General features: G+C 41.4%; 6 protein-coding genes across 10 annotated transcripts; 2 read left to right on the forward strand and 4 right to left on the reverse strand.

The window, feature by feature from the left end:
• On the forward strand, positions 1–3,481 carry LOC108105158 (exosome RNA helicase MTR4). The gene is made up of 2 exons (XM_017211593.2): positions 1–1,152; positions 1,210–3,481. The coding sequence occupies exons 1-2, from the start codon at positions 75–77 to the stop codon at positions 3,279–3,281; spliced, it is 3,150 nt and encodes a 1,049-aa protein (XP_017067082.1). The 5' UTR covers positions 1–74; the 3' UTR covers positions 3,282–3,481.
• An 83-nt stretch (positions 3,482–3,564) lies between these two features.
• LOC108105159 (neuroligin-like protein glit-1) lies at positions 3,565–10,680 on the reverse strand. Of its 4 annotated transcripts, none has more exons than XM_017211597.2 (8): positions 10,611–10,680; positions 8,083–8,249; positions 7,891–8,023; positions 6,981–7,409; positions 5,682–6,901; positions 5,306–5,617; positions 4,545–5,243; positions 3,565–4,489 (listed from the first exon to the last, which is right to left on the reverse strand). In XM_017211597.2, exons 2-7 carry the CDS (start codon positions 8,241–8,243, stop codon positions 4,637–4,639), a joined length of 2,862 nt encoding a protein of 953 aa, XP_017067086.2. In that variant the 5' UTR covers positions 8,244–8,249; positions 10,611–10,680; the 3' UTR covers positions 3,565–4,489; positions 4,545–4,636. The 4 variants fall into 4 exon arrangements, with proteins under 4 accessions (XP_017067086.2, XP_017067085.2, XP_017067083.2 ...); XM_017211596.2 differs by having other exon boundaries at positions 10,549–10,671; XM_017211594.2 differs by having other exon boundaries at positions 10,477–10,641.
• Positions 10,681–12,076: 1,396 nt separating this feature from the next.
• On the forward strand, positions 12,077–13,940 carry LOC108105162 (leucine carboxyl methyltransferase 1). Of its 2 annotated transcripts, none has more exons than XM_017211601.2 (4): positions 12,077–12,458; positions 12,613–13,038; positions 13,097–13,413; positions 13,499–13,940. In XM_017211601.2, exons 1-4 carry the CDS (start codon positions 12,207–12,209, stop codon positions 13,533–13,535), a joined length of 1,032 nt encoding a protein of 343 aa, XP_017067090.1. In that variant the 5' UTR covers positions 12,077–12,206; the 3' UTR covers positions 13,536–13,940. The 2 variants fall into 2 exon arrangements, with proteins under 2 accessions (XP_017067090.1, XP_017067091.1); XM_017211602.2 differs by having other exon boundaries at positions 12,078–12,458; positions 13,097–13,401.
• LOC108105161 (zinc finger protein weckle) lies at positions 13,928–15,829 on the reverse strand. The gene is made up of 4 exons (XM_017211600.2): positions 15,582–15,829; positions 14,598–15,512; positions 14,196–14,542; positions 13,928–14,118 (listed from the first exon to the last, which is right to left on the reverse strand). The coding sequence occupies exons 1-4, from the start codon at positions 15,705–15,707 to the stop codon at positions 14,082–14,084; spliced, it is 1,425 nt and encodes a 474-aa protein (XP_017067089.1). The 5' UTR covers positions 15,708–15,829; the 3' UTR covers positions 13,928–14,081.
• An 88-nt stretch (positions 15,830–15,917) lies between these two features.
• LOC108105160 lies at positions 15,918–18,372 on the reverse strand. The gene is made up of 5 exons (XM_017211599.2): positions 18,283–18,372; positions 18,128–18,223; positions 17,842–18,074; positions 17,666–17,788; positions 15,918–17,608 (listed from the first exon to the last, which is right to left on the reverse strand). Exons 1-5 carry the CDS (start codon positions 18,295–18,297, stop codon positions 15,973–15,975), a joined length of 2,103 nt encoding a protein of 700 aa, XP_017067088.2. The 5' UTR covers positions 18,298–18,372; the 3' UTR covers positions 15,918–15,972.
• A 335-nt stretch (positions 18,373–18,707) lies between these two features.
• LOC108105144 lies at positions 18,708–19,971 on the reverse strand. Its single transcript, XM_017211578.2, has 4 exons — positions 19,786–19,971; positions 19,341–19,716; positions 19,026–19,200; positions 18,708–18,966 (listed from the first exon to the last, which is right to left on the reverse strand). Exons 1-4 carry the CDS (start codon positions 19,862–19,864, stop codon positions 18,790–18,792), a joined length of 807 nt encoding a protein of 268 aa, XP_017067067.1. The 5' UTR covers positions 19,865–19,971; the 3' UTR covers positions 18,708–18,789.
• Positions 19,972–25,815: the final 5,844 nt, after the last annotated feature.

The following is a 25,815-nucleotide window of genomic DNA, read 5'->3' on the forward strand; positions in this document are numbered from 1 at the left end:
ATTCACATGTTTTGCGGCGTGTGTTGCGTTGAAATATTTAAAGAGGAAAATAGGCAATAAACGCGAATTCAGGCATGGATATTGACGAATTGTTTGACTGCTTCGATGAAGTGCCGGCACAGGTGCCTCCGCCGGCGATTAACCAGGAGGAGAAACCGTCAGGAAGCGGCAACGCTAAGAAGGGAAGCAAACGGAATGCTCAAGACAAAAATTCAACGAAATCCTCGAAAGAAGGTTTGAACGAAGAAGATAATCTAGAGGAGCCTACCAAACGTCTGAAGCAAGAGGAGACAGAGTCTTTGGCTGATGAGGATGATGCTGATGAGGAACAAACACGTACTCTAGATTTGGATGATTCCGCTGCCTTGGAGGCTCTGCGCACGAGGATTGTGACCCATCTATTGGAAGCGCCCAAATCGTGCACTCACGAGGTGGCCGCTCATCCCGACCAGGAATATATACCCCTCAAACCGTTTAGCGGGGTACCGGCTAAAGAATATCCTTTTGTGCTCGATCCCTTCCAGCGACAAGCGATCTTGTGTATCGACAACAGCCAGAGCGTCCTGGTCTCGGCCCACACATCAGCTGGAAAGACTGTGGTTGCGGAGTACGCCATCGCCAAGTCGTTAGCCGCCAAACAGCGGGTCATATACACTACACCAATCAAGGCGCTCTCCAACCAGAAGTTCCGCGAGTTTACCGACGAGTTCCATGACGTGGGTCTGGTCACTGGAGACGTGACCATTAACCCCTCTGCCTCCTGTTTGATTATGACAACCGAAATTCTGCGGAACATGCTGTATCGCGGTAGCGAAATAATGCGCGAGGTGGGCTGGGTGGTCTTCGACGAGATTCACTATATGCGCGACAAGGAGCGCGGCGTCGTCTGGGAGGAGACGCTCATCCTGCTTCCGGACAACGTACGCTATGTGTTTCTATCGGCCACTATTCCCAATGCGCGACAGTTCGCCGAGTGGGTCTGCCACCTTCACAAACAGCCGTGTCACGTGGTATACACCGACTATCGTCCCACTCCCCTGCAGCACTACATCTTCCCGGCTGGAGGCGATGGAATCCATCTCATTGTAGACGAGAAGGGGCAGTTCAAGGAGGAGAACTTCACTACAGCAATGGCAGTGCTGGCTAATGCGGGTAAGTCAAGAAAAATCAATTAAATCTCATCCTTGTCCTAATATCCATGTTTTTAAGGTGAGGCTGGCAAAGGAGATCAGAAAGGACGCAATGGTGGCATTAAGGGCACCAATGCCGGACAAACGAATATCTTTAAAATCGTAAAGATGATCATGGAGCGCAACTTTGCACCAGTCATTATATTCTCGTTCAGCAAAAAAGACTGCGAAGTCTACGCCATGCAGATGGCCAAGTTGGACTTTAATACTCCAGATGAGAAGAAGCTGGTGGACGAGGTTTTCAACAATGCCATGGAAGTGCTTTCGGAGGAGGATCGTCGCCTTCCCCAGGTTGAGAACGTATTGCCGTTGTTACGCCGCGGCATTGGCATCCATCACGGTGGTCTGCTGCCCATCCTCAAGGAGACCATAGAAATCCTGTTTGGCGAGGGTCTAATCAAGGCCTTGTTTGCCACAGAAACTTTTGCCATGGGCCTCAACATGCCGGCCAGGACGGTATTGTTTACAGCTCCACGAAAGTTCGACGGCAAGGACTTCCGCTGGATTAGCTCCGGCGAGTACATCCAGATGGCGGGTCGTGCCGGTCGTCGAGGATTGGATGACAAGGGTATTGTGATCCTGATGATCGACGAAAAAGTTTCGCCGGCCGTAGGTCGAGACATTGTGCAGGGCAAGGCGGATCCCATCAATTCAGCATTCCATCTTACATACAACATGGTGCTGAATCTGCTGCGCGTGGAGGAGATCAATCCGGAGTACATGCTAGAGCGCAGTTTCTATCAGTTCCAAAACCAAGCAGCCCTTCCAGGCCTACATGACCAAGTGGAACAGAAGACCTTAGAGCTCAACAAGCTTAGCATTAAGGACGAGCACAATATAGCATCCTATCACCACATCCGGTCTCAGTTGGATAATCATGGCAAGCAGTTCCGCCAGTGGATAACAAAGCCGCAATATCTTTTGCCGTTCCTGCAGCCTGGCAGATTGGTCAAGGTTTCCGCGGGCACACAGGAGTACGACTGGGGAATTGTCCTGAACTTTAAGAAGCAGGACCAAAGCCGCAAGAATCCATTGAAGACTGAGCCCAGCGTTACCATTGATGTGCTGCTGCACGTTAGCGAAGCGGCTGCCAAGTCTGGAGACACAGAGCCATGCCAGCCAAATGAGCGCGGATGCATGGAGGTGGTTCCGGTTGCGCATACGCTCATTACCCAGATCAGCTCAATTCGGGTTTACTTCCCCAGCGATTTACGCAGTGCGGACAATCGGCGGGCCGTGCTGAAGACCATTCAGGAGGCCAAGAAACGATTCCCTCTGGGGCCACCGGTCCTCAATCCCATTGATGATATGAACATAAAGGAGCGAGAATTCCGCGACATTGTCGATACGATAGCGCAATTTGAGACGCGGCTGGAGGAACATCCTCTGCACAAGTCCCCGGAGCTGGAGCGCATTCACCGGCGCTATCAGGACAAAGTCAAGTTGCAGACGGAACTCCAAGAACTAAAGGCGGAGCTCAAGGCCGCCCGGAGTCTTCTACAAATGGACGAGTTGAAGCATCGCAAGCGTGTACTTCGTCGGATGGGTTATTGCAAGCCGGGCGACGTTATTGAGTTTAAGGGTCGCGTGGCTTGTGAACTGAGCTCAGCGGATGAACTTTTGATGACCGAGATGATCTTCAATGGAGTGTTCAATGAGCTTACCGCGCCGCAAGCTGTGTCTTTGCTGTCCTGCTTTGTGTGCGACGAGAAGTCTAGCGAGTCACCAAAAAGTGCCTCGGAGCTATCGGGACCTTTGCGATCCATGCAAGATCTTGCGCGGCGCATCGCTAAGGTGTCGACAGAATGTAAACTAGATTTAGACGCAGATACGTATGTTGATAAATTTAAGCCCTTTCTCATGGACGTGGTGCTGGCCTGGTGTAAGGGTTCTAGTTTCCTCTCCGTTTGCAAGATGACCGACATTTTCGAGGGCTCCATTATTCGGTGCATGCGCCGCCTTGAGGAGCTGCTCCGTCAAATGTGCCAGGCCTCGAAAACCATTGGCAACACGGATCTGGAAAACAAGTTCTCCGAAGGCATTAGACTGCTCAAGCGCGACATTGTCTTTGCTGCCTCGCTGTATCTGTAAGATTTTAGGAAACCTATTCTAAGCTCCTTTAAAATTCTTTTTCCTTTTATTATTTTAGAAGTAATATTGAATTCCATAATGAAATGGATGAAATTTCTTAATCATTTGAAACTGAGAACTAATCTTAAATTAAGACAATGCAAGTTTCTTTTGTAGATTTTTTATGTTTATACAATAAATGAGACCTTGGGTAACCAACACTTCCTTTACATTTACATTTACTTATTATGAAGATTTGTTTTCTTTAACTTTCTATTAAAAATCAAAAAGCACAAAACATTGATTACATTAATAACTTTTTATTTGGGGACAAATACATTAAGATTAAACATTTAAACATTAAATATAAAAGTGTTAATACATTATGTTTTCAAAAGCATGTAACAAATGAAGATATATACAAGAAATAAATGTACACGATACTGATGAAAACATAAAATTATTGGACGGTTCACACTGATTTTTTATGGTCATTTTTTGCTTATATGCGACACATAAAACATATAAAAATACATAACTAGAAGTACATCTATTCATATGAAAGGCACACTTAGTTGGTACATGGATAAGGCACCGTTCGTTAAGAACTAGTAATGGATCCATCAAAGACAATTACAATAAATGAAGGCACTGCAGGTATTGCTCTTGATGATGTATGGGAGTGGGTAAAACTAATGGTCTTATGATTAAGGACGTGACAGTTAGTTATTAATTCAATATTTCGAATTATTTAGTTTTTTACTTTGATTTATTAAAATTAAATCTGTATATAGATTTACCATTTGTTTTTTGTTCTAACTTGATATTTAAACATTCAAAAACTAAATACAAGGGATACAATACAAGCTTATTTGAACATCTCTTGTCCATTTGCATATATACTATTATGTAATTTCTATCTATCTAATCTCTTTAAAGTGACAAATTTAAATATATTTTAAATATTTCTACTTCATTATATTTTTATATGTACACTTAGAGGCCGGTTATAAGGCTGGAATGTGATTGATATGGATTTGTATTCGTTGGGTTATCAAACTTACGAACAAATATTCTTAAAATAACATTAAGAATATAGGTTTGTATAGACTACAACTCAAAACTGAGATCTCAAAGATCTGTTCAAGAACGTATTATAAATACAAGAACTAAAATTACATTATTTTACGAAAATAACTAGCTTAAAGTAATTGAAATCCCAGGTAAACCTGTAAGATAATTGAAAAGGTTAACTTAATTATAAAAATAAAAACCAACACCTACCTGTTCCTTTCCTTCTGGGATCTTTAACGGGCTCTGTAATTGGACGATTCGGCTGACTCCCTAAGCGCATCCCGCGCTTAGAGAGCGGTTACTTAGACGGATGTTTGTGGCACTCCCTCTACCAGTTGGGTTCGTCTGGGCTGAGCTGCTGGCTGAGAACTTAATGTGGCCGTTGTCGTGTGGGTGGTACTGCGGGCGGTGGGCACCGGAGTGGTGCTCCGACTGCTGCCCGAGACACTGGCTGCAGCGGTTGGAACTCTTTTAGCCGGCTCTGCCTGTAACTGTGTCACCGGCGTGCTGGACAATGGCTGCAGAAGACGCTTCTCCTCGACGGGAGCCGCCACCTTTGCCGTTGATCCATTCGTTTGGGAACGTGGTGTGACTGCCCGCTCATTAGGCTTTACCAAATGACCATTGGTCTCCTTCAGAGAGATCCCAGATTTCAGGGAAGCCTGGCTACTGGATTTCTGGGTCATGGCCAGTGAACTTGGTGAACGCAAGGAAGTTGTGTCCGTGTGCGCTTTGCTAGCCAGCGTTTTAGAGGAGGGCGAGTCTCGGTATTCATAGATGTTATCCCTGGATCGAAGCGCATGGTGGTTTGTCACCATATGGGCATTGTCCACTCCCCGAGTATCTGGTTCAGGTTCCAAACCCTCACCATTGATAAAGACATCTTCGTCATAGAAGCGATCCGATTGTCTTTGGATTTAGGAAAAGGTTAGATAGATTATAGATCAATACTAAAGCCATTCCAGTCTCACCGCTTGGCATTGCGCCACATGATGCAACAAATGACCACCAAAACTATGAGGAAGAAACAGGTAACCGACATGCTCCAGAAGGCGATCTGAAGTGGTTCCTTGGGCTCCCACCAGTACTCTGTGGTTGGTGGATATGTCGGCACCAGTACACCTATCACAGTGGGCAGGTACTGTGTCCAGAAGGCACACTCAGTCTGCCGATAGTTAAGCAGGATGGAGGAGTTGTACGTGGTGTTGATGTTCAGGTAACGGATCTCCCCCTGATAAGCCCGTTGGAAGTGCATGCCCAGCACCTGTTGGGGCGTCGGATTGCTGGAATATAAATATACATAAGAGATCTAGTTTTATGGTAATAATGATTATAGTAGTGACTCACCCATATCTGGCAAAGTTCGTGTAGGTCTGCATGAAGAAGTGGCTCATGTTGCGATCGTTGTCCGTCCACATGTTACGCTGCAAGTGGTCCTTCTTGGGGAAGAACTCTGTGTCGAGGAAGGGAGCTCCTGTGAGGAAGTATCTTTCGGTGTCGTGTGGATACTTTCGCCACTGAGGCAGATTAAGTGCCTCCACGGTTGTGTTCAGGACATACATGTAAACTGGAACCTTCTGCTCGAGCATCAGCTTGACCATCTGGTCTACCGGTGCCCGGTAATACAAATCACTTAGCATATTGATGTACTGATCCCGGATTATCGTATTGTTGTTGGGATCCGGCCAGAATGTGTACATGTACTTGATGGCTTCATAAACTCCGTTAGGATTCAGGGTGTAATTATACCGGAAGACGTGCTCACGTATCTTCTGGTCAAAGAAGCGTCCATCCAGCTCATAATAAGGACTTAGGGATTCGTTTTGGGCCACGATGAAAGCAGCTTCCTGTGTCGTTACTCCAGTCATATACTGGATATTTCGATTGAACTTTCCGGCGCGAATCAGGGTCTCCGGCGTTTGGGTGAGGAAGCGCCAATCTTTTTCCCGCCATCCTTCGTACCAATCATCGCCGGGCAGCGTGAAATTGTGGTCCAGAACCGGACCCCAGGGGAAGCTGCCAACCTGGGGGGCGAATTCAGCGTTTCCCAGCTCATAGAAACTACGTCCAGTCCTCAAGCAATTGACCAGTTTCCACGAGGACTCTAGAGAGCAGCCCAAAAGCTGTCCCAGAACACGACTGGTGTTTTGCGCCCTGTATTTGTCCTGGATCAAAGCCCAATCTGCTAGAGCTGATCCCGACTGGGCGATCACCCTTCTCACAATGTTCCTTGTCTGTGGTGCCACCATCAGGAGACCGGCTGAGGCCCCACCTGCTCCAGGACCAAAGAGAGTTATGGAGTCTCGATCTCCATTGAAGAATTCGATGTTGTCATGTACCCAACGCAAAGCCATAGCCTGATCCAAAATGCCGTAGTTTCCGGGTGAGTTCTCATCACCCGTGGAAAGGAATCCCAGGGCACCCAGGCGATAATTCAGAGTCACCACCACCACATCGTAAAATGAGGCCATAACATGGCCCTGGAACAAGTTGGAGGCTCCCCGGATGAACTCTCCCCCATGGATGTACACCATCACTGGATATTTCTGTGCCACGCCAGCTCCAGTCTTGAAAGTGAGAAAAAAGCATAGAGAATTTATTATTAGCGGATCTTTAATAAACGAGTTGATCTGATCAAAGACTTACCCTCGGTGAATATACATTCAAGTAGAGACAATCCTCGTCCATGTCCGTGACTCCCTTGGTGGCACCTGTATAACGGACAGGTTGAGGACACGCAGGCCCAAAGTCGACGGCCTGTAGCAACTGCCATCCTCGATGTATGCGTGGCGGCTTGAATCGACCCTCAAAGGTGGGTGGCAGGGCATAGGGAATTCCGAGGAAGACCGAACACTCGCCCATTACACGATCCACGGTTGAATGGAAGGGACGATAGAAAGATTTGGGATCGGGATTGTCGTACATGTACACCTTAAAGCCCTGCACCTGGCCATAGTTGGTGGTCACAAAAACATCCCGTTCCAGGGTCAACGAATCCCGACGCTGCTTGCCCTGTAAATCCTCTCGCCAGCCGGCCAAAACTCCCGGAAACTGGGTCCGCGCATTCGGGTCGTTCTGCGATTGGAGTAAAAGAAATTGAGACCATCATTAGCCCCATTTCTCATGGATGAACAAATAGAGACTCTGTGATCCGATCAGTGACTGGGCGACATGTGTAATTGATTAAGTCGCCTTTTGGCTTCACCCGGTGGCATGAAAACTTAATTAAGATTATTACTTTGATATTGGAACGATCTTATGATCGGACGAACTCCCTCTCTCAATGACTTGGCATTGTTCATTTATGGACCATAATCGGTTCGGTTCTTTCGTATAGGGGTCAGTTTTTTGTGTCACAGAATTTAATTGATTAAGCGCGAGTTGAGATACCGTAAAAAAAGTTCCATTGAGAATTTGTTATCCAATTATTGTTAATACTTATTCTAAAAATATTGCGTTGGGGGTAAATATCGTTTCAGTATATAAACGCAATAAAATTCTGATTCCTATTACTATTTTAGTAATAACTAATCATTTATTATTATCATTTACTTACCGGATCGAAACGGAAACGGTCCTCGTTTGGCATTCCCTGGGGATATTGTCCCGGCGGGTTTCTACCTGGATAGTTGGCTCCGAAACCATTTGGCTGATAATGACCATATCGACGATCGTTGAACGTGTAAGTTCTGTAAATAGATAACTATTAGTGCAAAAATTGATAAGTCGAACTCAAATTATGACTCACCTGTAATCTGGATCACCGGGATTTGGCCAATGATAGTCAACTCCTGGGCGTGAGTAAAATCTGGGATCCCTTGTCTGGGCCTCGATTTGTGCAAAACAGACTACCAGGAAAAAGGCTAAGAGCCATTTTAATTTATCACGATATTTTAATTTGTGCATCATAGTGATCTAGAAAAAAATTAAATTACTTTGGGTTACAAAATAATAACTTCAAAGAAAGTGTTAATATTTATTTTAGAGCTTCAGAGCTCTGAAATAAACCCATTAATTTAAAAATATCATAAAATGTTTCAGATTACTTTTATGATCGGCCTCTGAAAACAAACGCTCAATTCCATAAAAGTATAAACAAACAGAATAAAAACAAATCTTAGCTTGGAGTTCGAGTAAGAGTGACCAAACTGGTTTTCCATTACGTTGTTGGCTCAATTTTCTTGGCACTTGGGTATTAGAAGAGGCCGAGAGACCGACAAACCCGTTTGAGTGCTGACTCGAAAAAATGCGCTAAAAATAAGTTACAGCATGAAGTGCGACTTCAAAGTGGAGTCGAATGGAGAGACCCCTTACACTGACTATTACGTGCTTCGTCTGGGTGCTTGGAACGGCGTCAATGGGTTAATTGCACAGATAATGGAGAAAGGTCATCGCTTTAAATTGGTTTAAGTTGGGAAATGGTGTGTGGCAGAGTAAATTGTTTAAGAAATTGTTAGCCGATTGATTTTATTATGTAATGGATTGTATAAGTTTGTTTGACTTTATGTAAACATTGGCTTAGTGAGAAGCCAATATTTATTAAGACCATACCTTTCAGAATTCTTCATAGACACAAAGGGAACTATTTAGCAATTAAAATCTTATTGAAAAAAGTCGATAAGAAATAACGGAATAATTCACTTAATAATATTTTTGTGGCAGGTATTTCCGGTCAATTCATCCCCTTGTACGTGTGAAAATGCAACAAAATAAACAAAATGAGAGAAAGACACCTGGCTACGCCAAAAGCGGTTCAATTTGAATTTCGCTCTTGGCATTTGATTGGCAAATCGATGCAACATAAATGTCGTTACCCTGGTTGCATTATGTACCCAGGTGTACAGCATGGGTTAAAAAGATAGTAATAATCTTCTCCATTTTGACAATTTTAGAGTAAATAAAAAAGTAAGTGATATACAAGATTAAACGATTTACTAAAGTCAAAATTGTATTTGTTCTTCTATTAAGTGTATATATTAAATATAATATAATATATATATATTAAAAAGTATATATGCCCAAGATCAAGGCCTGGATGGTGCTATTTTACTGACTGGGGGTGCATTGAATGTGGCACAAGGACTCACACAGATACGGGTGCATTAACCTGCTTGTGAAGGCCTCAAGTTACCCGGCTATTCGATGGCTCAACCCTTCGAAGGGTTTCTATTAAAATTACGGAAGTGCAAACGCCTGCACAAAAAATACAAAAAAAGAGCTATATTTTGTTAACAAAATTCATATGGGAGTTTTCATATCGAATTTCATGTCGAAATTTTGTTAGCATTTGTTATTGTTGTCAGCGGATGAATCATTTGTAGAAGTTTTGCTTTTTTCGCAATCACCAAAGCAAACAATAAAATAAACGCAACGATAACGCTGAAAGTGAAGCGCAGGTGCGCCTGTGTGAGTGCCTATCTTTGTAGCTGACAGTGTGTCTATGTGTGTGTTGGCCCACTACACAGGTGTTGTTGTTGTGCACAGGAAAAAATTAAATATATTTTTATGTTTTTTCCAAAAAACTTTTTTTAAATATTTTTAAAACTTGAAATTGAATGTTTTTTTCGGATCTTAAAAGTTTTAAATTTGTATATCAGTTATTATATAACTCACTATGTTATTCATATTAATTACAAATATTTATAAGAATTGCACTTCTTTATCTTTTAACCTTTCTTTGAGCAACAATTGTTTATGTTGTTTGCGTTGTTTTGTGCCTTGGAAAACAGCTTTTCAGTAGGTTTTAACCATTTCACTACTATTTCTTTCAGTGCAGCTTAATCTCACTGTTTTTACAGTTATGCTCCAATTGATGACGCTGCCGTGGCAACTTGTTGCGGCTTCTATCCGTCATTTCACTATCTAATCGCGATTTTCCTACCATTACCATTCGCATTTTCGTTTCAATGTTTTTTTTCTTTTCTTACTCACAATAACTTTCTTGGCCAACGCCCCGAAAAAGGTAAGTTAAAAAAAAAATGAAAAACCATTCAGCACTAACCAAATCCAAAACCGACTGGAAACGAGAAAAAACGTAACGCAGCTGAAATGACCGTTTTCGAGTCACAGACTCAGGTAAACCAGGTAAGCGTCGTAATGACGTCTCACGCACACCAAAGAACGAAACTCAGTTAACACTCACACTCAGGTGCGCCGGCTGTTGTTACCAACGATTCACACACACACACTGGTACACAGATACACCTGGCCGTACCGATTCGTTTCGATGTATTGGGCGCGCGCAACTTTGAACGCTCCTGCGTTGCTCACTCTCACCTGTGCGCAACAAACGCAACCACAACCGATGCTTTCGAGCGTTGCCGATGAACTGACTACGGACCAAACCCGAATCGAAAGAGAGTACCATGGGCTCTCAGTCTTGAGTCAGCTAAGCAGGAGCGGAACGTGACTTGGCGTGGGTGCTGGAGGAACAGGGCCGAAGCCGAAGAACAGATCGACCGGCGCTCTCTAAGAGGGGCTTTTAAAATAATAACAAAATTGTGGAAAACCACCATTAGATTGGTTATTCTGTTAAAATTGCGTTAGTTATATGTTAAAAAGGTTTTAATGTTATTGGATAATAACTTATATAGCGTATATGGTTCCTATTGGATTTTTCTTTTTTAACTTCATTGATAAATTTTTTTTAATACATATCAGGGCCTTAAAAACAGTATTTATTTAACATTAACTACAAATAATTTTAAAAATATTAAAAAAAACTAAATTTTAAGCATTTTCGATTATTACCATTTTTTTCAAAGTCAATTTAAAAGTCGAGTTATAAATTGCAATAGAAAATTCTACAAAATTATTTAAAACCAAAACAGAAATATAGTAGATTTAAAAATGTTATAAATTAGGATACGTTTTATCACGTTTCATTATCATAAACAAAAATCATTTGAAATTAAAATTGTTTATGGTCTAAGTTGTAAGAAATTACTTCATAAGTCTGAACAAATTGAAGTTTCTTAATTTGAAAAGAACCGTTTTGAATTTCGACATCCGTTGTGGATAACGTTGTAATGAGTTGTCTTTGCATGACAAAACGGAAAACGATTTTGCATAATTTCTAATTAAATTCTATTATATAGGACGCAGGCCAGACGATGGATGGATGGGTTGTGATTCACGCTTTGAGCTCCACAGCGCGAAACCAATTGGCGATCGGTTCACATTTTGACCCCGGCTTATTGAGCGGGTTGTTGGGCGTAGCTGCTAATTTTAATTATAGCCCAACCGAGCGGCACAGCTTCCGATGTCAAAGATGCGGGAAGCAATTAAAGCACTTGAACATGGACACGCTTTGTTTACAAAGTTGACCCTTTCTTTATTAATGAAGTGCTTAAGTCAATTAGGCTGAAGGAAAACTGCAGTTAAGCTACTTAGGAGCCAAATAAACAGTAAGCTAGTTACGGTAAAATGTGTACGTTCGGAAATGAAATATGTTCATAGGAGTTAAGGGGATTTCCCCAACCAAAAAATTTAAACTGAAAAAAAAAACAAAACTTAAACATTTTAAGCATATATAATTATGGGATATTTATGAGGTATATCTATAAGATGTAGTCTTACGTATAGTTAAAGTTATTTAGCTTAAAAAATGTTGGCATAATAAATACAATTTGGAGAATTTATATGTAGTTTCTACAAAAATGTATTTTCTAATTGATTTTTATTCATGGTATACTTAAAAATGGTATATTCCATTACTGTGGTTTATTTTGGTGACTCATCTACGGCCACACTATTTTCCGGCTGTTTTCAAGTGAGAAAAAAACCGGACAAATCACAATTTCTGGCTGCTTTAAGAGCTGATTGTACCTAAGGATCCCAATTGCAACAGCCGAACAGATCCGCAGGAGAGCCATGGAGCCGCCAGCGCCGGGCGGAATAGCATCCGCCGGCCCGACGCACAAGTTCCATCCGTGCGATGAGGCGGTAATAGCCACCAACGACGATGCTAGCGATTGCAAGAGATGTGCGGTGCGTTTGGGATACTGGAAGGATGACTACATCGGCTATTTTGTACGCAACCAGGAGCGGAAGGCGCCGGAGATCAATCGCGGCTACTTTGCCCGGGTCAAGGGCGTGGAGATGTGCGTCGAGAAGTTTCTGAAGGTCAGTACATCTGCGGTGGCTCCCAACTGTCTGGCACGTGCCAAGGTCATCCTGTTGCATTTCTGCAGCAAGGCCACGCTCGTTATGACCGCCATGCGCATGTCCTGGCTAAGCTGACCTTGCCCTAACCGTTTCCCACCCATCTCCCACACAGAAAACCTCGGGCAACTGCCAGATCATCAATTTAGGCTGCGGCTTCGACACACTCTACTTCCGTCTAAGGGACACCGCCCACCAAGTGAAGAACTTCATCGAGCTCGACTTTCCCACAGTAACCGCCCGCAAGTGCTATACAATTAAGCGGAACAAGGCCCTGCTAGCCAGAATTCATGACGAGGATGGAGAGGTGCGGCTGAGCCCCACAGATCTCCATGGGCCCAGCTATCACCTGATGGGTGTCGACCTTCGAAACCTAGACGAGGTGGACAACAAGCTGCAGCAGGCTGAAGTCGATTACTCCCTGCCCACCATATTCCTCGCTGAGTGCGTTCTCGTCTACATCGAGGCACAGAACTGTCAGAATCTGCTTAAGTGGATCGCGCAAAAGTTCCAGGCCGCTGTATTTGTCAACTACGAACAGGTACGGTGATGAATGATCAATGTTTAAAATTTTAGATATAAAATCGCTATATTTTCAGGTGAACATGAACGACCGCTTCGGAGAGGTGATGCTTAACAACCTCCGTGGTCGCGGCTGCAGCTTGGCTGGTGTCGAGTCCTGCCTATCGTTGGAGACGCAGCGGAACCGCTTTCAGGAAACCGGCTGGACTGGCGCTCGGGCATGGGATATGGTGCAGGTGTACGAGAGCATCTCGGCAGCAGAACGGCAGCGTATCGAGCGATTAGAGATGCTGGACGAGGGCGAACTTTTACTGCAGTTGTTCCAGCATTACTGCCTTGTGGTGGCCTGGCTGGGCGTGGCCTTTCAGGACATAGATATCACGTGCGTGCCAGTGTAAACATTCGTGCCTAACTGACAGCAGCCTCACAATATTCCTTGTTTATTAACAAATCACTATTTTCCTTACTTTATCATATAGAGTCGAGGAGTTGATGTCCTCCCTTAACATTGACTAGAAGCGAAACAGGAGGAATGTTCAAAGGCGCACGTACATACTTGGATGCACTATTTATTGACTCATCGCTCTGCTCGGAAGGCCATGCCAAAAGTTTTTGCTTCTCAACGTGTTAAACTAAACAAAAAATAATTATACAAAAACCATCGAAATCAAAACGTATTTAGATATTTAATCCACACTCACAAATTACTTAATTTGTACATTTTTAGTTGTTCCTTAAGCAAAGAGTTTACTCTTGTTTATTTTATAATTTTATCACTTAATTTTTTTTTTTAATTGCTCACTAATTTTGCACCACATTGTGGCGCAGACTATTAATATATTCATTCCCCATTTCTAGTGTGCGTTGAAATTGTAAATGTATTTTGAAATTAATTAAACCAAACTTAATTGGAAAACAAAATGAAATGAATTTTATTTCGGTTAAAAGGCCAATCCTTTACGATGATTGAGAAAAAAGATTTCTTAAATTTCAATTTATTTTACATGTAACGATGAGAAAAAAACTTAAAATGGAAGTGTACATCAACTGAACTTTCATGCTCTATGTTTCCTTCCTGGATTTCGCCATTTCCCGGGTGCTGAAAGGAAAAATAGTAAGTTAAAGGGATAAATAACTAACTTAACTTTATATGGCTAAGAAGGTCCTTATGCTTACATGGCTCGAAGTTCCTCCAATGTGGGAACTGCCACACGTGAAGATTCGCTTTCATCCTCATTGGCCGCCTCCTCCGGATGCTTCTTCCATTTGTGCGATCGGCAATTGGTGTTACTGGCAAATGCCTTTCCACAGTATTTGCATACATAGGGTCTAAGACCTGTGTGCCCAAGGAGGTGGATCTTCAGGGCCGTAGAGTTCTTGCATCCATTGCCGCAAATCTCGCACTTGAAGCGTCGCTCCTCGGTGTGAACATACTTATGCTTGTTGAGAATTGCACGTGTCTGAAGCATCTTTCCGCATATGTTACATTTAAACTTGGGGTCTCCATGCGTCTGGCTGTGCACCTGGAGAATATGAGCATTTTACATTATTCAGTAACTGTTTATACTCTTATCCTACCCTAAGTCTGGCCTTGTTTTTGAAAGCCGCATTGCACACGGGACATACACAGGGTTTCTCATCCGTGTGAACTAGCTTGTGCTCAACCAGCGATGTGAAGGTCTTTAAGCCTTTCCCACAGCTGTCACAGACGAATTTCTTGGGGCCACCGTGCATGTCGTGCCTGTGTCGGCGCAGAGCCATGAAGGACATAAAGGACTCATTGCAGGCCTTGCACGAAAAATCGGCAATGGAAGAGCTCTGGGAGCCATCTTGAGGCGACAAACTGTACTTCGATGTCTTGTCCTGTGGTTTAACTTTATCAATGCTATTCGCTTTGCGGGTACTTAGATTCTTGCTATCGTCCAGACGCGGTTGTTTGTTGCCTGATCCTTTGGGTCTTCCTCGTTTTCTTTTCTCTGGTTGTATAGATGTGGTCTTATCCTCTGTCAAAACTAATTCGTCATCGTGCAAACCATATTCCTCCAACTCATAGTCGGATGCCCTACGTTTTTTTGCCGTTCGACTGTGTGTGGATTGGATATTAGTTGATGGCGCACTGGATTGATCCGACAGGTATTCTTCTTCAAGTTGCCTTTTAGATTTTGTGGAATTGTTTTGCATGGGAACGCTATTCGTCTGGGCATCCGGTGACAGTAATGTGGAATGGTCGGATATCTCTAACTCCTCCAAGGAATACTTGTCCTCCTGATCATCAATTTCCAGGAACTCCAGCTCCTGTTTACACGTCGGCGGGAGTCCGTAATCTTGCCGCAGTTCGTCCAAGTCCTGGCTGTCTAGCGGTTCCGAATGTCGAAGTAACTCGAAAATACCCTGGACCTTTTCTACGCTCTCAGAAAAGGTGAGTAGCTGACCAATCACAGAAAAACACTCTTCGCACAACATGCTGCTTAGCTCAGGTTCCTCGAGGATTATCTGCGGTTATAGGGATAGTGAGACATATTAATTTTACATATTTGGATGACAGGAAATAGTATTACTTACCTTCACATTGAAGCATTTGTTAATGATCCTCACCAGACTTTCGTCCCGCTGGCGAACTTTGTAAACAACATCATCGCGAGCGCACAGGCGGCACCAATAAAGCCAATCGCTTGTAGGTACGCCCATGGTTAATCCTCAATACAAACCAGGACAGCTTGGTACAGTAAGCTCATAAAATTAATTTAAAATATTCTCTACGAACGCTGTCTACAATCAGCTGCTAGATAAGTGTGACCAGATAGTAAAGTGGTTGAAATTACCCAAACAAACGTGAGCAAGAGAGCCGCGCAAAATTTTATAAGCATACTTTTCTGTTTTCCGGAAATCTAATTGAAATTGCCACATTATAACAATTTTATTTCCACTGAAAAGGATAACAAATTTTCTTAAATTAAATCACCAAGTCTTCATCATCGATGGACTCGTTTTCCTGCCAGGTCTCGATGGCATAGTACGCTTTTAGGGCTAATTCGTCATCAAGCGTGAGTTCGTCCTCCACTAAAGGCCCCAATTGTTTGTCCACCATGACATCCTGCCAAAAACCGCGGAGGTTTTTGGCTACTGCGATCTTTCTCAGCTCCTTAGCAAACTTCTCGTATTCCTGAACGGTATCAAATTCCATGCAGCTCTCTCGGTACAGGGTGATGATCTCGCCCAACTGTTCAATGTTAAGTTTTTTGCGATCAAGCAGAGTAATGATGACCACGCGGGTGTCGGCTGCCAGAGCCTGATAGCGGGCCTCCCGCTTAGAGGCATTCGTATTGGAGCTTACACTTTCTAGGATGCGAGTAAAATCTGCGGACGGATTGGATAAGCCTACGCCGTCCGATGGTATCGGGATTTCCTTCTCTGGCTGCTTCTCTTGCTTGACGGGAATACTATTCTCCGCTTCCTCCTTGGCCTGTTGTTTCTCCTGCCAGGCGCGATCATAGCGCAGTGGGAAGAGCTTCTTTACATTGGCCGCCGCTTTCTTGGACTTTTCCTCTAGCGGCTCTGGTACTCGCCAGAAAACATCCGAGAAGTTCTTGTCCTTTAGTACTATATTATCCTTGTCCTTGTTCTGAATAACTTTTCGCTCTAGGACGTCCATTACATTTTGCTCAAAGATGCTGGGCAACGCGTCGAAGGGCAGGAGATCGTTTTGGGCCCATGGACGTGGCTGCTGTGTGTCTTTCAAGGAGCATTCTAGATCAGTACTATCGATAAGTTGGTCAATGGCCTCCAGCTGGTCCTCGCTGCACTCTGTCTTGGTGGTTCGCAAAGCGGGAAAATCCCAGAAATGATGCTGAGCGGTATATGACACCTCCAACATATAAAGAGAAGCCGGATGGGTATCGTCTGCTAGACGGGGCAGAAGTACTACTATTTGGGGTCTATTAAACTTCAAGCTGAATATCTTCCAGCAAAGGATGGCTCGATCTGAGGAAATAAGGGCACGCACCAGAGCGTCTAATTTGACGGCGGCGGATTTGTTACCCTTTTGGTGAACTAAAAGGTACAAGGAATCGCCACAAAAGTATTCATCGGGCACTGCATTTTTCTTGATGAACCCATAGAAATGCAAGCCATGTGGATGCGGTTCCTTGGGCTGTATCAGGACGTCGTCATAGGGTACCGGAGTCCCACCGAGCATGTAACCGGATACCAGATCCTCCGGGAGAGGAGTTATCTCGGTGCCCTTAATAAAGTGCCGAGTCTCCCGTGCCACAGTCTCATCCTTTTCTGCCCATACCTTTGTCAGTTTTACGGGCGTTTGGTTCTTCATGGCGATCATGCCCTGCAGACTAATGCTGATATGGCTGCCGATTCGCAGCTTGGCGTTCCACACCCAGGGTCGTCGGTTGGTTACCTTAAAAACGGTGAGCAGTGCCTCTTTGAAGCTGCACAATGTGGCATTGCAGAGGGGTACGAGGCTGAGAACGCGCTTCTGGTTCTCTAGCTCTTCGGAGCCACATTTTCGCGAGAAGTTAAAGATAGCCTGTGGCTGATCAGTCTCGACATTGTCTTTGTATGCTATATTTGTCGTGCTGTAGGTTAAGAATAATATTAATAATATAAGAAATGTAGATAATTGGACTGCTTACCCCACAATCAAATCAATTTTCTCATCGAGCATTCTATCAGTGATTTGTTTGAATCGTTGGTAGTCCTGCGGGAAGTCATTGAAATCGAAGAGCAACAGAATCCTTCGCCGAGCGGGCTTAAAACTGCAAAACACAATTAAAGAAATCGAGTGGTTTAATGGAAAACGAACACCTACATGAGTCCGGTTTCCTGGAGATCTAATGCCGCCTGAAGACCATCTAACCATTGTCCTTCTTCGCAGGCAGTTTTATTTACAAAATCAAAGAATTCCAACAAGAGCTGCCAACTGCAAAGTCTGGGATCTCCGAATTGGACTACATTTGGGTGGTTTTCATCCTCTTCTTCTTCAGAACCGGTGTCGCATCCCACGAGGACGAAGGATACGTAGTCTTTTTTATCGCACACAATCTGTGGGTTATTAAATTAGCACATTTCTTTGCATTCTAAAGGTGATGACCAACCTTATCCTTAAGAATCTCCGCCACACATTTTGCGGCTTTCAGTTTGACTTCTTCAGCGGCACACGTTCGCACGTCCAGAACTATTACAAGGCATTCCTGAGAAGCAAACTAAATAGTTAAGTTTTTTTTTTTTGACCTTTTAATGGTTAACCAACCTTATTAGAAGCCATTATACACGTTTCTTAATAAAATATTCGCAATTTTTTAAATTACGAGCCTGCGTAGAAATTTCACAATAGTATGACCTTTTCACCGATAACATAAAAATCTAACAAATATTTTACATGTAAGGAAATAAATGACATTTTACTAATATTTAATTGCAATAAATAAAACCTTTTTTGGGCTTTAAAACAAACGCTATATTTTTGTTGCTGGTATACATTTAACATTTAAATAGTTATAGTTTGGTAATATTATTTTCTTACCCAGAATGCCTTTCAAAAGCTAATTGATGCAAAACTAAATCGCGCGGGATACAAATTGTTAGCAGTAGCTAGTTAAGTCGCTTATCGATAGTTTGAAAACCGCGTTGCCAACCACATCATTTCTAAGCGTTATTTTCAAAAACATTTTAAAGTTTGGTATAAAATTAAGTAATATATTTAGTTGATGTGCAAAATCCTGATTAAATAGTCAACAAAATATGTTCTTATATTTCACTATAGCTTCCCATAAGTCTGCAGCTTTTGCAGGTACTCTGCGTTTTGACTTAAATGATTGAAAATCAAATTCGTGTCCAGAACATTTGTGGCAGGACCTCCATATTCCGCCGGCAAACTTTCATAGCCAACCATTTCACGCAGTTTACTCAATTGGCGTCCATCGTGAGTGAAGATCTTCAAAGAAAATCTATTAATATTTATCAATTCAAATTCATTCAATGAAAAGTTCGTACCCTTTCCTTAAATTCCTTGTTCATGAAGGGCATAAAAAGCGTGGAGGTCACGTGCATCAGGAATCCTCGCTGGATAATGTGGACAATTCGCTGGCTAAAGGGCAGGACTCCGTTTTTCTCGTTTACCACCTTCATAAAAGCTGGCGAAAACTGTCGCAAAAAATTCCTCGTTGTTCTGAGAAAAACATAAATAAAAACTTTAAAAAACTTGAAAATATATTAATATCATCCTAAAAATTAATATTTATGTTTTTAGTTTAGGAAGGAACTAAATCTTTGGACTTCTCTAAGTTTTCTTAATATTATTTGACCCACCCTTGGAGATCGCAGATGACCGTGATGCCGTTTTCCTGGACTCGGGGCAAAAGTAAAAGGGACTCAAAGATCAAATCGTCCATCTCGACGAGACTCTGCAGATAGTCAGGATAGGTCTGGAACCCATCCACCGTCTTAAAGATGACCAGAACCCGTCCATTGCGATCCACCTGGGGCATTACATAGCGACAGTGGGTGCCATAAAACAGCTGACGGTAGTGCTCGATGGGATGGCGGGCCACCCAGGTGGGATGACGCCTCTTGAAGTCATAGTAGGCATGGATGGCCTGGTAGGCCTTGATTGTATCCCAACGTGTGTAATGCAGGAACTTGGTCAGCAGGGTGTCCTCTGTGCCAACTCTTAGATCCTCGCACTCTAAAAGTGTTTATTTTTTATGTTTTTTAAAGTTATTTTCTCACTTATTAATGCAGCTTTTTTGCTTACTTTCCACCAGTTGCCTGAGTTGCTTGATTTTGAAGATCTGCTCCGCCGTGTGATCGACTCGGGCGGTGAGGAACAGCATTTTAGGCTATAAATTTTGAACAAAAAGTCCAAAGGTATGTGATTTTAATTTTTGTACCACTAGGCTTTTCAGATGTTTCACTATTTTCACAATTAATCCGCTGACGATCCGCACTCGCAACGCAAACAACGCTCACTGACTAAAATATTCGTAAATTTTGATTTGACATAAATGGTTTATTTGTTTTATAACCAGCGCGTGTTCAAATTTTTAATGGTCTTCAATATGCTTTGAGATATATACCTAATTTTTCAACTTGAACTTGGTTTGGTGGCTATATTTGTTTAGAAATGCCATTTAAATTATTGTTCTTAGATTAAGCTACCCAAACGCGAAAAATTTAAAGCTTGTAATCATTAAAACTTTAAAATTATTTGATATATTAACTTAGTTACGTTAGAAAGAACTTTATTTTGATTTAAATTTAAACCATTTATTAGTAAAACTATAAAAATTTCTGAAAGAAACCCCACTAGTTATGGACAAGCCAAGAGCACTTCACCCCATGACCTCTAATATTGCTTAAGCCTCGTCTTCAGCGGAGTCATCAAGTTGACCTAACCACGTATTTTAGCCACAATTCATTTAAGCCGAAAGACGGCAAAAAAGTGCTGAAAAAAAGACGTCAAGTAAAGGAAAAGCAGGAAAGTAAGAAAAGTAGTCAACAAAACGCGAAAGGAAACTATAAGTACGATAATTGAAGAAAATGTCACAGCTACACACGATGCTACGTGACTTAATAATGCCCCTTGTCTGTTCATAATAACGGTCACAACGTGTTGCAGCATTTATATATATAGATATATATCCCATACTCTACCCATATCTAACACTTTAGTTTCTTATTTCTCTTCTTTTTCGAATTCGATTTCATTAAGGTCTATTGATCGAATGGAAAAAGTTCACCAGTTAGGAAAAATTAAATATGGTTTTTTAATTAGTTAAGTGTGGGCTCAGTCAGAGAGAGATGGGTATATGCCCATCAGAGACCGATTCCAAAACTGCTTTGAGTCGTGACTTTTTTAGAAATGTTGAAATTAACATTGCACTACGAACATCAAAACGATGATAATGGATTTGTTTTGTTATGGTGATGGCAATGTAACTGCTTAAGTTTTTTTATATATATATTTAAAATATTTTGAAGTAAATATATATAGATATTATTTAGTTTATATTAATGTTATTAATTATTAACTTCTCATTTTGTTTGCTAATTAATTCAAAAGCTCAAGTACCCCAAATGTCAGAGTTTAAAAATGTAGTTTTTGCACCTAATTATGAGTATCAAATGAGTTTAAAATCAATTTGGGTTTCGACAATTCATAACATTTCGGTTGAGTGAAATGCAATTTGCATTCATTTTAATAATTTAACAACAGCCCCCCTAAATAACCACCAAAATTAGTTTCTCTTTTGATTTTAAGCATTTGATGTAATTCAAATTAGTTCTTTTGCAAACGTTTCGGCAGTGACTTTTTGTTTTAATCCAAAATCTATAAATAATGAATTTAATTTGAATGCTAAATAATAAACATTTGGGTTTTGTGGTTTGTTTTTGGCCAGTGAGTAGCGATTGTTTGCACGCTGATTAAATTGCGGTCACCTGGATTGCTGGCCTTATGATGGTAATCAAGTTACACTTACTAAACTCACTCCCTAAATAGCAAATTGGTTTATTAGGAAAACCGGTTGGACTTTCAAAATATATGACAAAAAAGGGGGAACTTTAAAGCATTGATTCAGTTAAGGGCTACTTAAAAAAATTCAATAGGAAACCTATATCTATATTCTTCAAAAACATCAAAATTGCCAGCACCAAAACACATTGACTCCAGCTCCTCTTCTTTCTGGTGACCCCAAAAAGCAAATAATCCACCCACTCTAGGACATGTTGACCGTTCCGAGACAAAAAACTCCTAGAAAACCGAACAAATTACAAGTGTTGTAAAGTGTCATTTTTCAAGAGGACGAGCGGGCAATGTAGAAATAATCATAATGGCCAAGCGCATATTTGTGGGGAAATCTTGCGTGGCAATGTTGTAGAAACAATAGCAGAGAGCTCAGTCACTCTCACACACACAAAAAACAAGCTGCAAAAAGGAAAACAAGAAAAATGTGAGGAAATTTCGCTGGCACAAGAAAGGGCCGAGAAAAAAAACTAAACCAAATTCCAATTTGTCAGGAATTTGTTCAATTTTAGTTTTGCGGTGGCCAGGGACCGAATGAGCAGTCCCCGGAAGTCCATCCACCCCTCTTGCGTCGTCGACCATCTGCATGCCCCACACGTGCCGCCATGCAAAACCCATAAGCATAACGGGACACTCAACACCCACCACCCATTGGCCATTAAAGAGCTGCCACGACAAATCGCACACATTTAACACGCACACTCTGAACTGAGGGGGGCTTTGAGGGGCCAAAGAGACCCCTGTGGGTGAAAAAACTGCATACTTAACAGGCCCACAAAAAACCAGCAGGGGAAACAGCTGCTAGCAATGGCTCAAACAACGTCGCCAACTGGCCAACAGGAAAGGACAATCGCTAGAGATGGTTGCTAGTGCTAAACAGGGGGCTGAATTAAATGTTTAAAAGGAATTTAATCTATGACCCTTCAAGCCATCCAGTTATCCATCATAAAATTTATTAATCCACCTTTTAATTTAATCAAAATCAAGCTTTTTGCCAAAAATGAATAGTGTATAAACGATAATACTCAGTAGTAACTCACGATCTCATCTCTAACTAAATCCAACCATAACTTTTCTTTGGCTTGCTGCCTCCCCTAATGACATTTGTATGCCGCTGCAGACATGTGCAACTGTTGGAACCCAAAAATACATAGCTTTTGGAAAACTTAGCCAAAGACTCCTTTTTCGCTTTTCCCCAAAAACTGCAGCTTGCCAAATTTGACGAAGAAATGAGCAAAGTTTGAGCTTTCGCCTCGGTAAACCACTAAACCTGGTGTTATTTTCTCGTTTCCATTTTAATTTCTTTTATTGGCAATAAGCTCTGTCCACTGGCGATAAGCAGGGAAAATGATTGTTCCAATTTATGCTAAGTGCCGGTCGACGACGATGCCCAATGGCGATATTTTTATTGCCTTAGTGTAGGCAGCGATTTACCTCTCACGACGGTTGATAAATATTTGCTATAAAAACAAAAAAATTAAAAAAGAAAAAATTCAGAAAAATGCAAAACCACTCAATGGTTGTTGTTTCTTCTCCTTTTTTTTGGAGGGGAAGGGAAACGAAACAGAAAAGGAGATTTTTGTTATTCTCCCCCAGGCAACATCACATTCCCAAACACCCGACACCGATTTCCCCTATGGATTTGTGGCTGTGGGGCTTACGAAATCTGCCGGAGCTGGCGCTTCGAGAGTTTTAATTGAATTTTGAGTGGTGTATTTAGGGATTTGTTATTTATAATAGAAAGAGCACACAGCCGGCAGCTCTAAGGAAAATGGCATTGCCAAGGTCCGATAAAGTGTGTGCAGCGAAATGAAAATTTTGCCAGGCATTTCCACTGTATTATCTTTACACGGCTAAATTTATATAAAAATCGATTACAATTCGTGCTTTTCTTTACATTTTTTTATCTTTGTAATATTAATGTATTTAAAGCTTAAAATGTTTATTATTATAAATCTTTTAAAAGCTTTAAATTGTTAAGTTATAACCGGGTCATTCCATTTCAATGGGGGAAAAACGGGTAATCTTTCACTCGCCGAAAACAAATGGTTGAGTATTATTGTTTGGTTCTCAACGCAAATTGTGTTATAAAAAGCAATTTGTTAGCGCCATAAAAACTTGACCCCTTCATCCGTTTTTCCAATTCTCTTCGCTTTTTTTTTTATAACAGTCGATGAGCAATTTGAAGACCAATATGTGAAGCGAGTATTGGCACCCCAATCATCGGGAATCAAACTGGCCAACTGGTTGCCCCTTGCCAATATATATACGATACTGTATCCCAGTTTCTCAATGGAATTTACAGCAGCTATTTATTTTTGGCCAACATTTGCGGCACATGTCGCATGCGGAGTGGATATGGCTTTGTTTTCCTTTTACGAGTGCGAGTGCATTTGTTGTTCATTTCATTTAAATTACCCTGTGGCTGACCTCCTTGTCACAACATGTCGGTGGCATCATATTGGTACTGTTTTGTGTAACCCGCAATCCTCAATCCAATGCTCATTGAGGGGTTTTACCTCTTTTTTCCACGTTTTCCGACTTTTTTATATGTATTTGTGTTGTATGGGGGTTATTGTGGTTTTTTAATCAAGTTGTAGGTGAACAAATTTTGGCTAACCGATTGTTTTTGGAGGACCGTTTCATTCATTGTTCCATTTCGAAAGCCAATAAAATGTGGAATAAACTAAAAAGAATTCATTTAGAATGAAAATCTAGCAAGAGACATTCACTATATGGAGTCTAAAACCATTTACAATTTATATATCTTTTGATAGCTTTGCAAGGATTTGAATTAAAAAAGCAAACATGGAAAAAATATAGGATTGTGCCAATTTCAAGGGTCATTGTTAATTTGTAAGCCGCTTAAATAATTATGAATACAATTTATTTCCAGTTGTTTATCAACTTACTTGCCAACCGTTTGTCAATGAAAGATCCATATTATATATACGACTTAGCATACATACGGCACTTAAAAATTATGACATATTCTTTGGCGCAACACACTCAACTGTGTGGAAAAGCATAAGCATAATACATTTTACGACTGCGTTATATGTCTGCCAAAGTATGTAAAATTATTATTTGTCTGACTGTCTCTGGGTGTGTTTGCATACTTTGTACTTATTTCTGGCTGTCGGCGAGGGAAAACATATATATGATAAAAAAGAAAAAGATGTACGAGGTTTTATTATATTTAAATTACACAAAGCATTAAATATAATTCACTCACTACGCTCCATTTACTAAGGCTATATGAAAGGCACACACGAAGGCATTACTGTCTGCGCACATAAGTATGCAACAACAAAATGCCGCTGAAAATCGCTGTAATACTTTTTCATCAATTATATGATGCGCAAAAATATATATGCTGAGATTTACAATATCAAACATGGCTATCACACACACACACATACACAATCTAGAGCTTTGGCAGAACACACACATAAAAATACAGATATATGCCGACATGCTCTAGATGGCAAACGCGTCATACTTTACTACTTACTAAATCCATTACAAAGTATTTACGTAGAAAATTGCTTTATATCTCTGCATATCTCTCAGTCGACGTCATCGTCGTTGTTATATCCTTGCGATTGTGTCAGTCTGAGAGAGTGTGTGTGTGAATATGGAAGCTCTGACAGGACGAAAAAAAAAAAAGAAATTTAAGTACGTGGGAATAATAGTAGAGGGAAAAATCTTTTTAGTGGCGTCGTACTCCCTGGGTAAATTCCGCCAAGGAACTCCTAAGGTAGTCGACATTTCCACTCCGCAGCTCAAATCCTCCCCCTTCCACATTTTGGAGGCAAAAAGGCTGTGTGCAGCAATTTATGTGATTTTTTCCTAAATGTCAGTGGCAAATAAGAAAATATTAAAATAGATTTGTGCACTCTAAACGCAAAGACAATGGCTTGTCGTTTGCACTGAAAAATCAAGTTATGAAGAGCTATTAAAAAGGTGTTTTGATGTGATATAAAAATAGGAAATTATAAAATTTTTTGACCAAAAATGAATTCTTTTTTGAAAACTTTATAATTTATTGATTCATCTTATCTGTGATTTCAAATTGGTCTTATTTTTTTCTTATTTTATTTTCTTTTAGTCTTTTTAGTCTTTCTGATGATTTCCATTGCCAAGATGTTGACGGTAAATCACATCCAGCTTTCCTCTATCTCAGCCAGTATGCAGTCATAAAAAAATGAAGGAAAAAGTATGCCAAAAGCCAAAGTAGTAGGATGCTCTGGATGTGGA

This window comes from Drosophila eugracilis, unplaced genomic scaffold (genome assembly GCF_018153835.1).
Source record: "Drosophila eugracilis isolate 14026-0451.02 unplaced genomic scaffold, ASM1815383v1 contig_423, whole genome shotgun sequence".
Lineage (NCBI taxonomy): Eukaryota > Metazoa > Arthropoda > Insecta > Diptera > Drosophilidae > Drosophila > Drosophila eugracilis.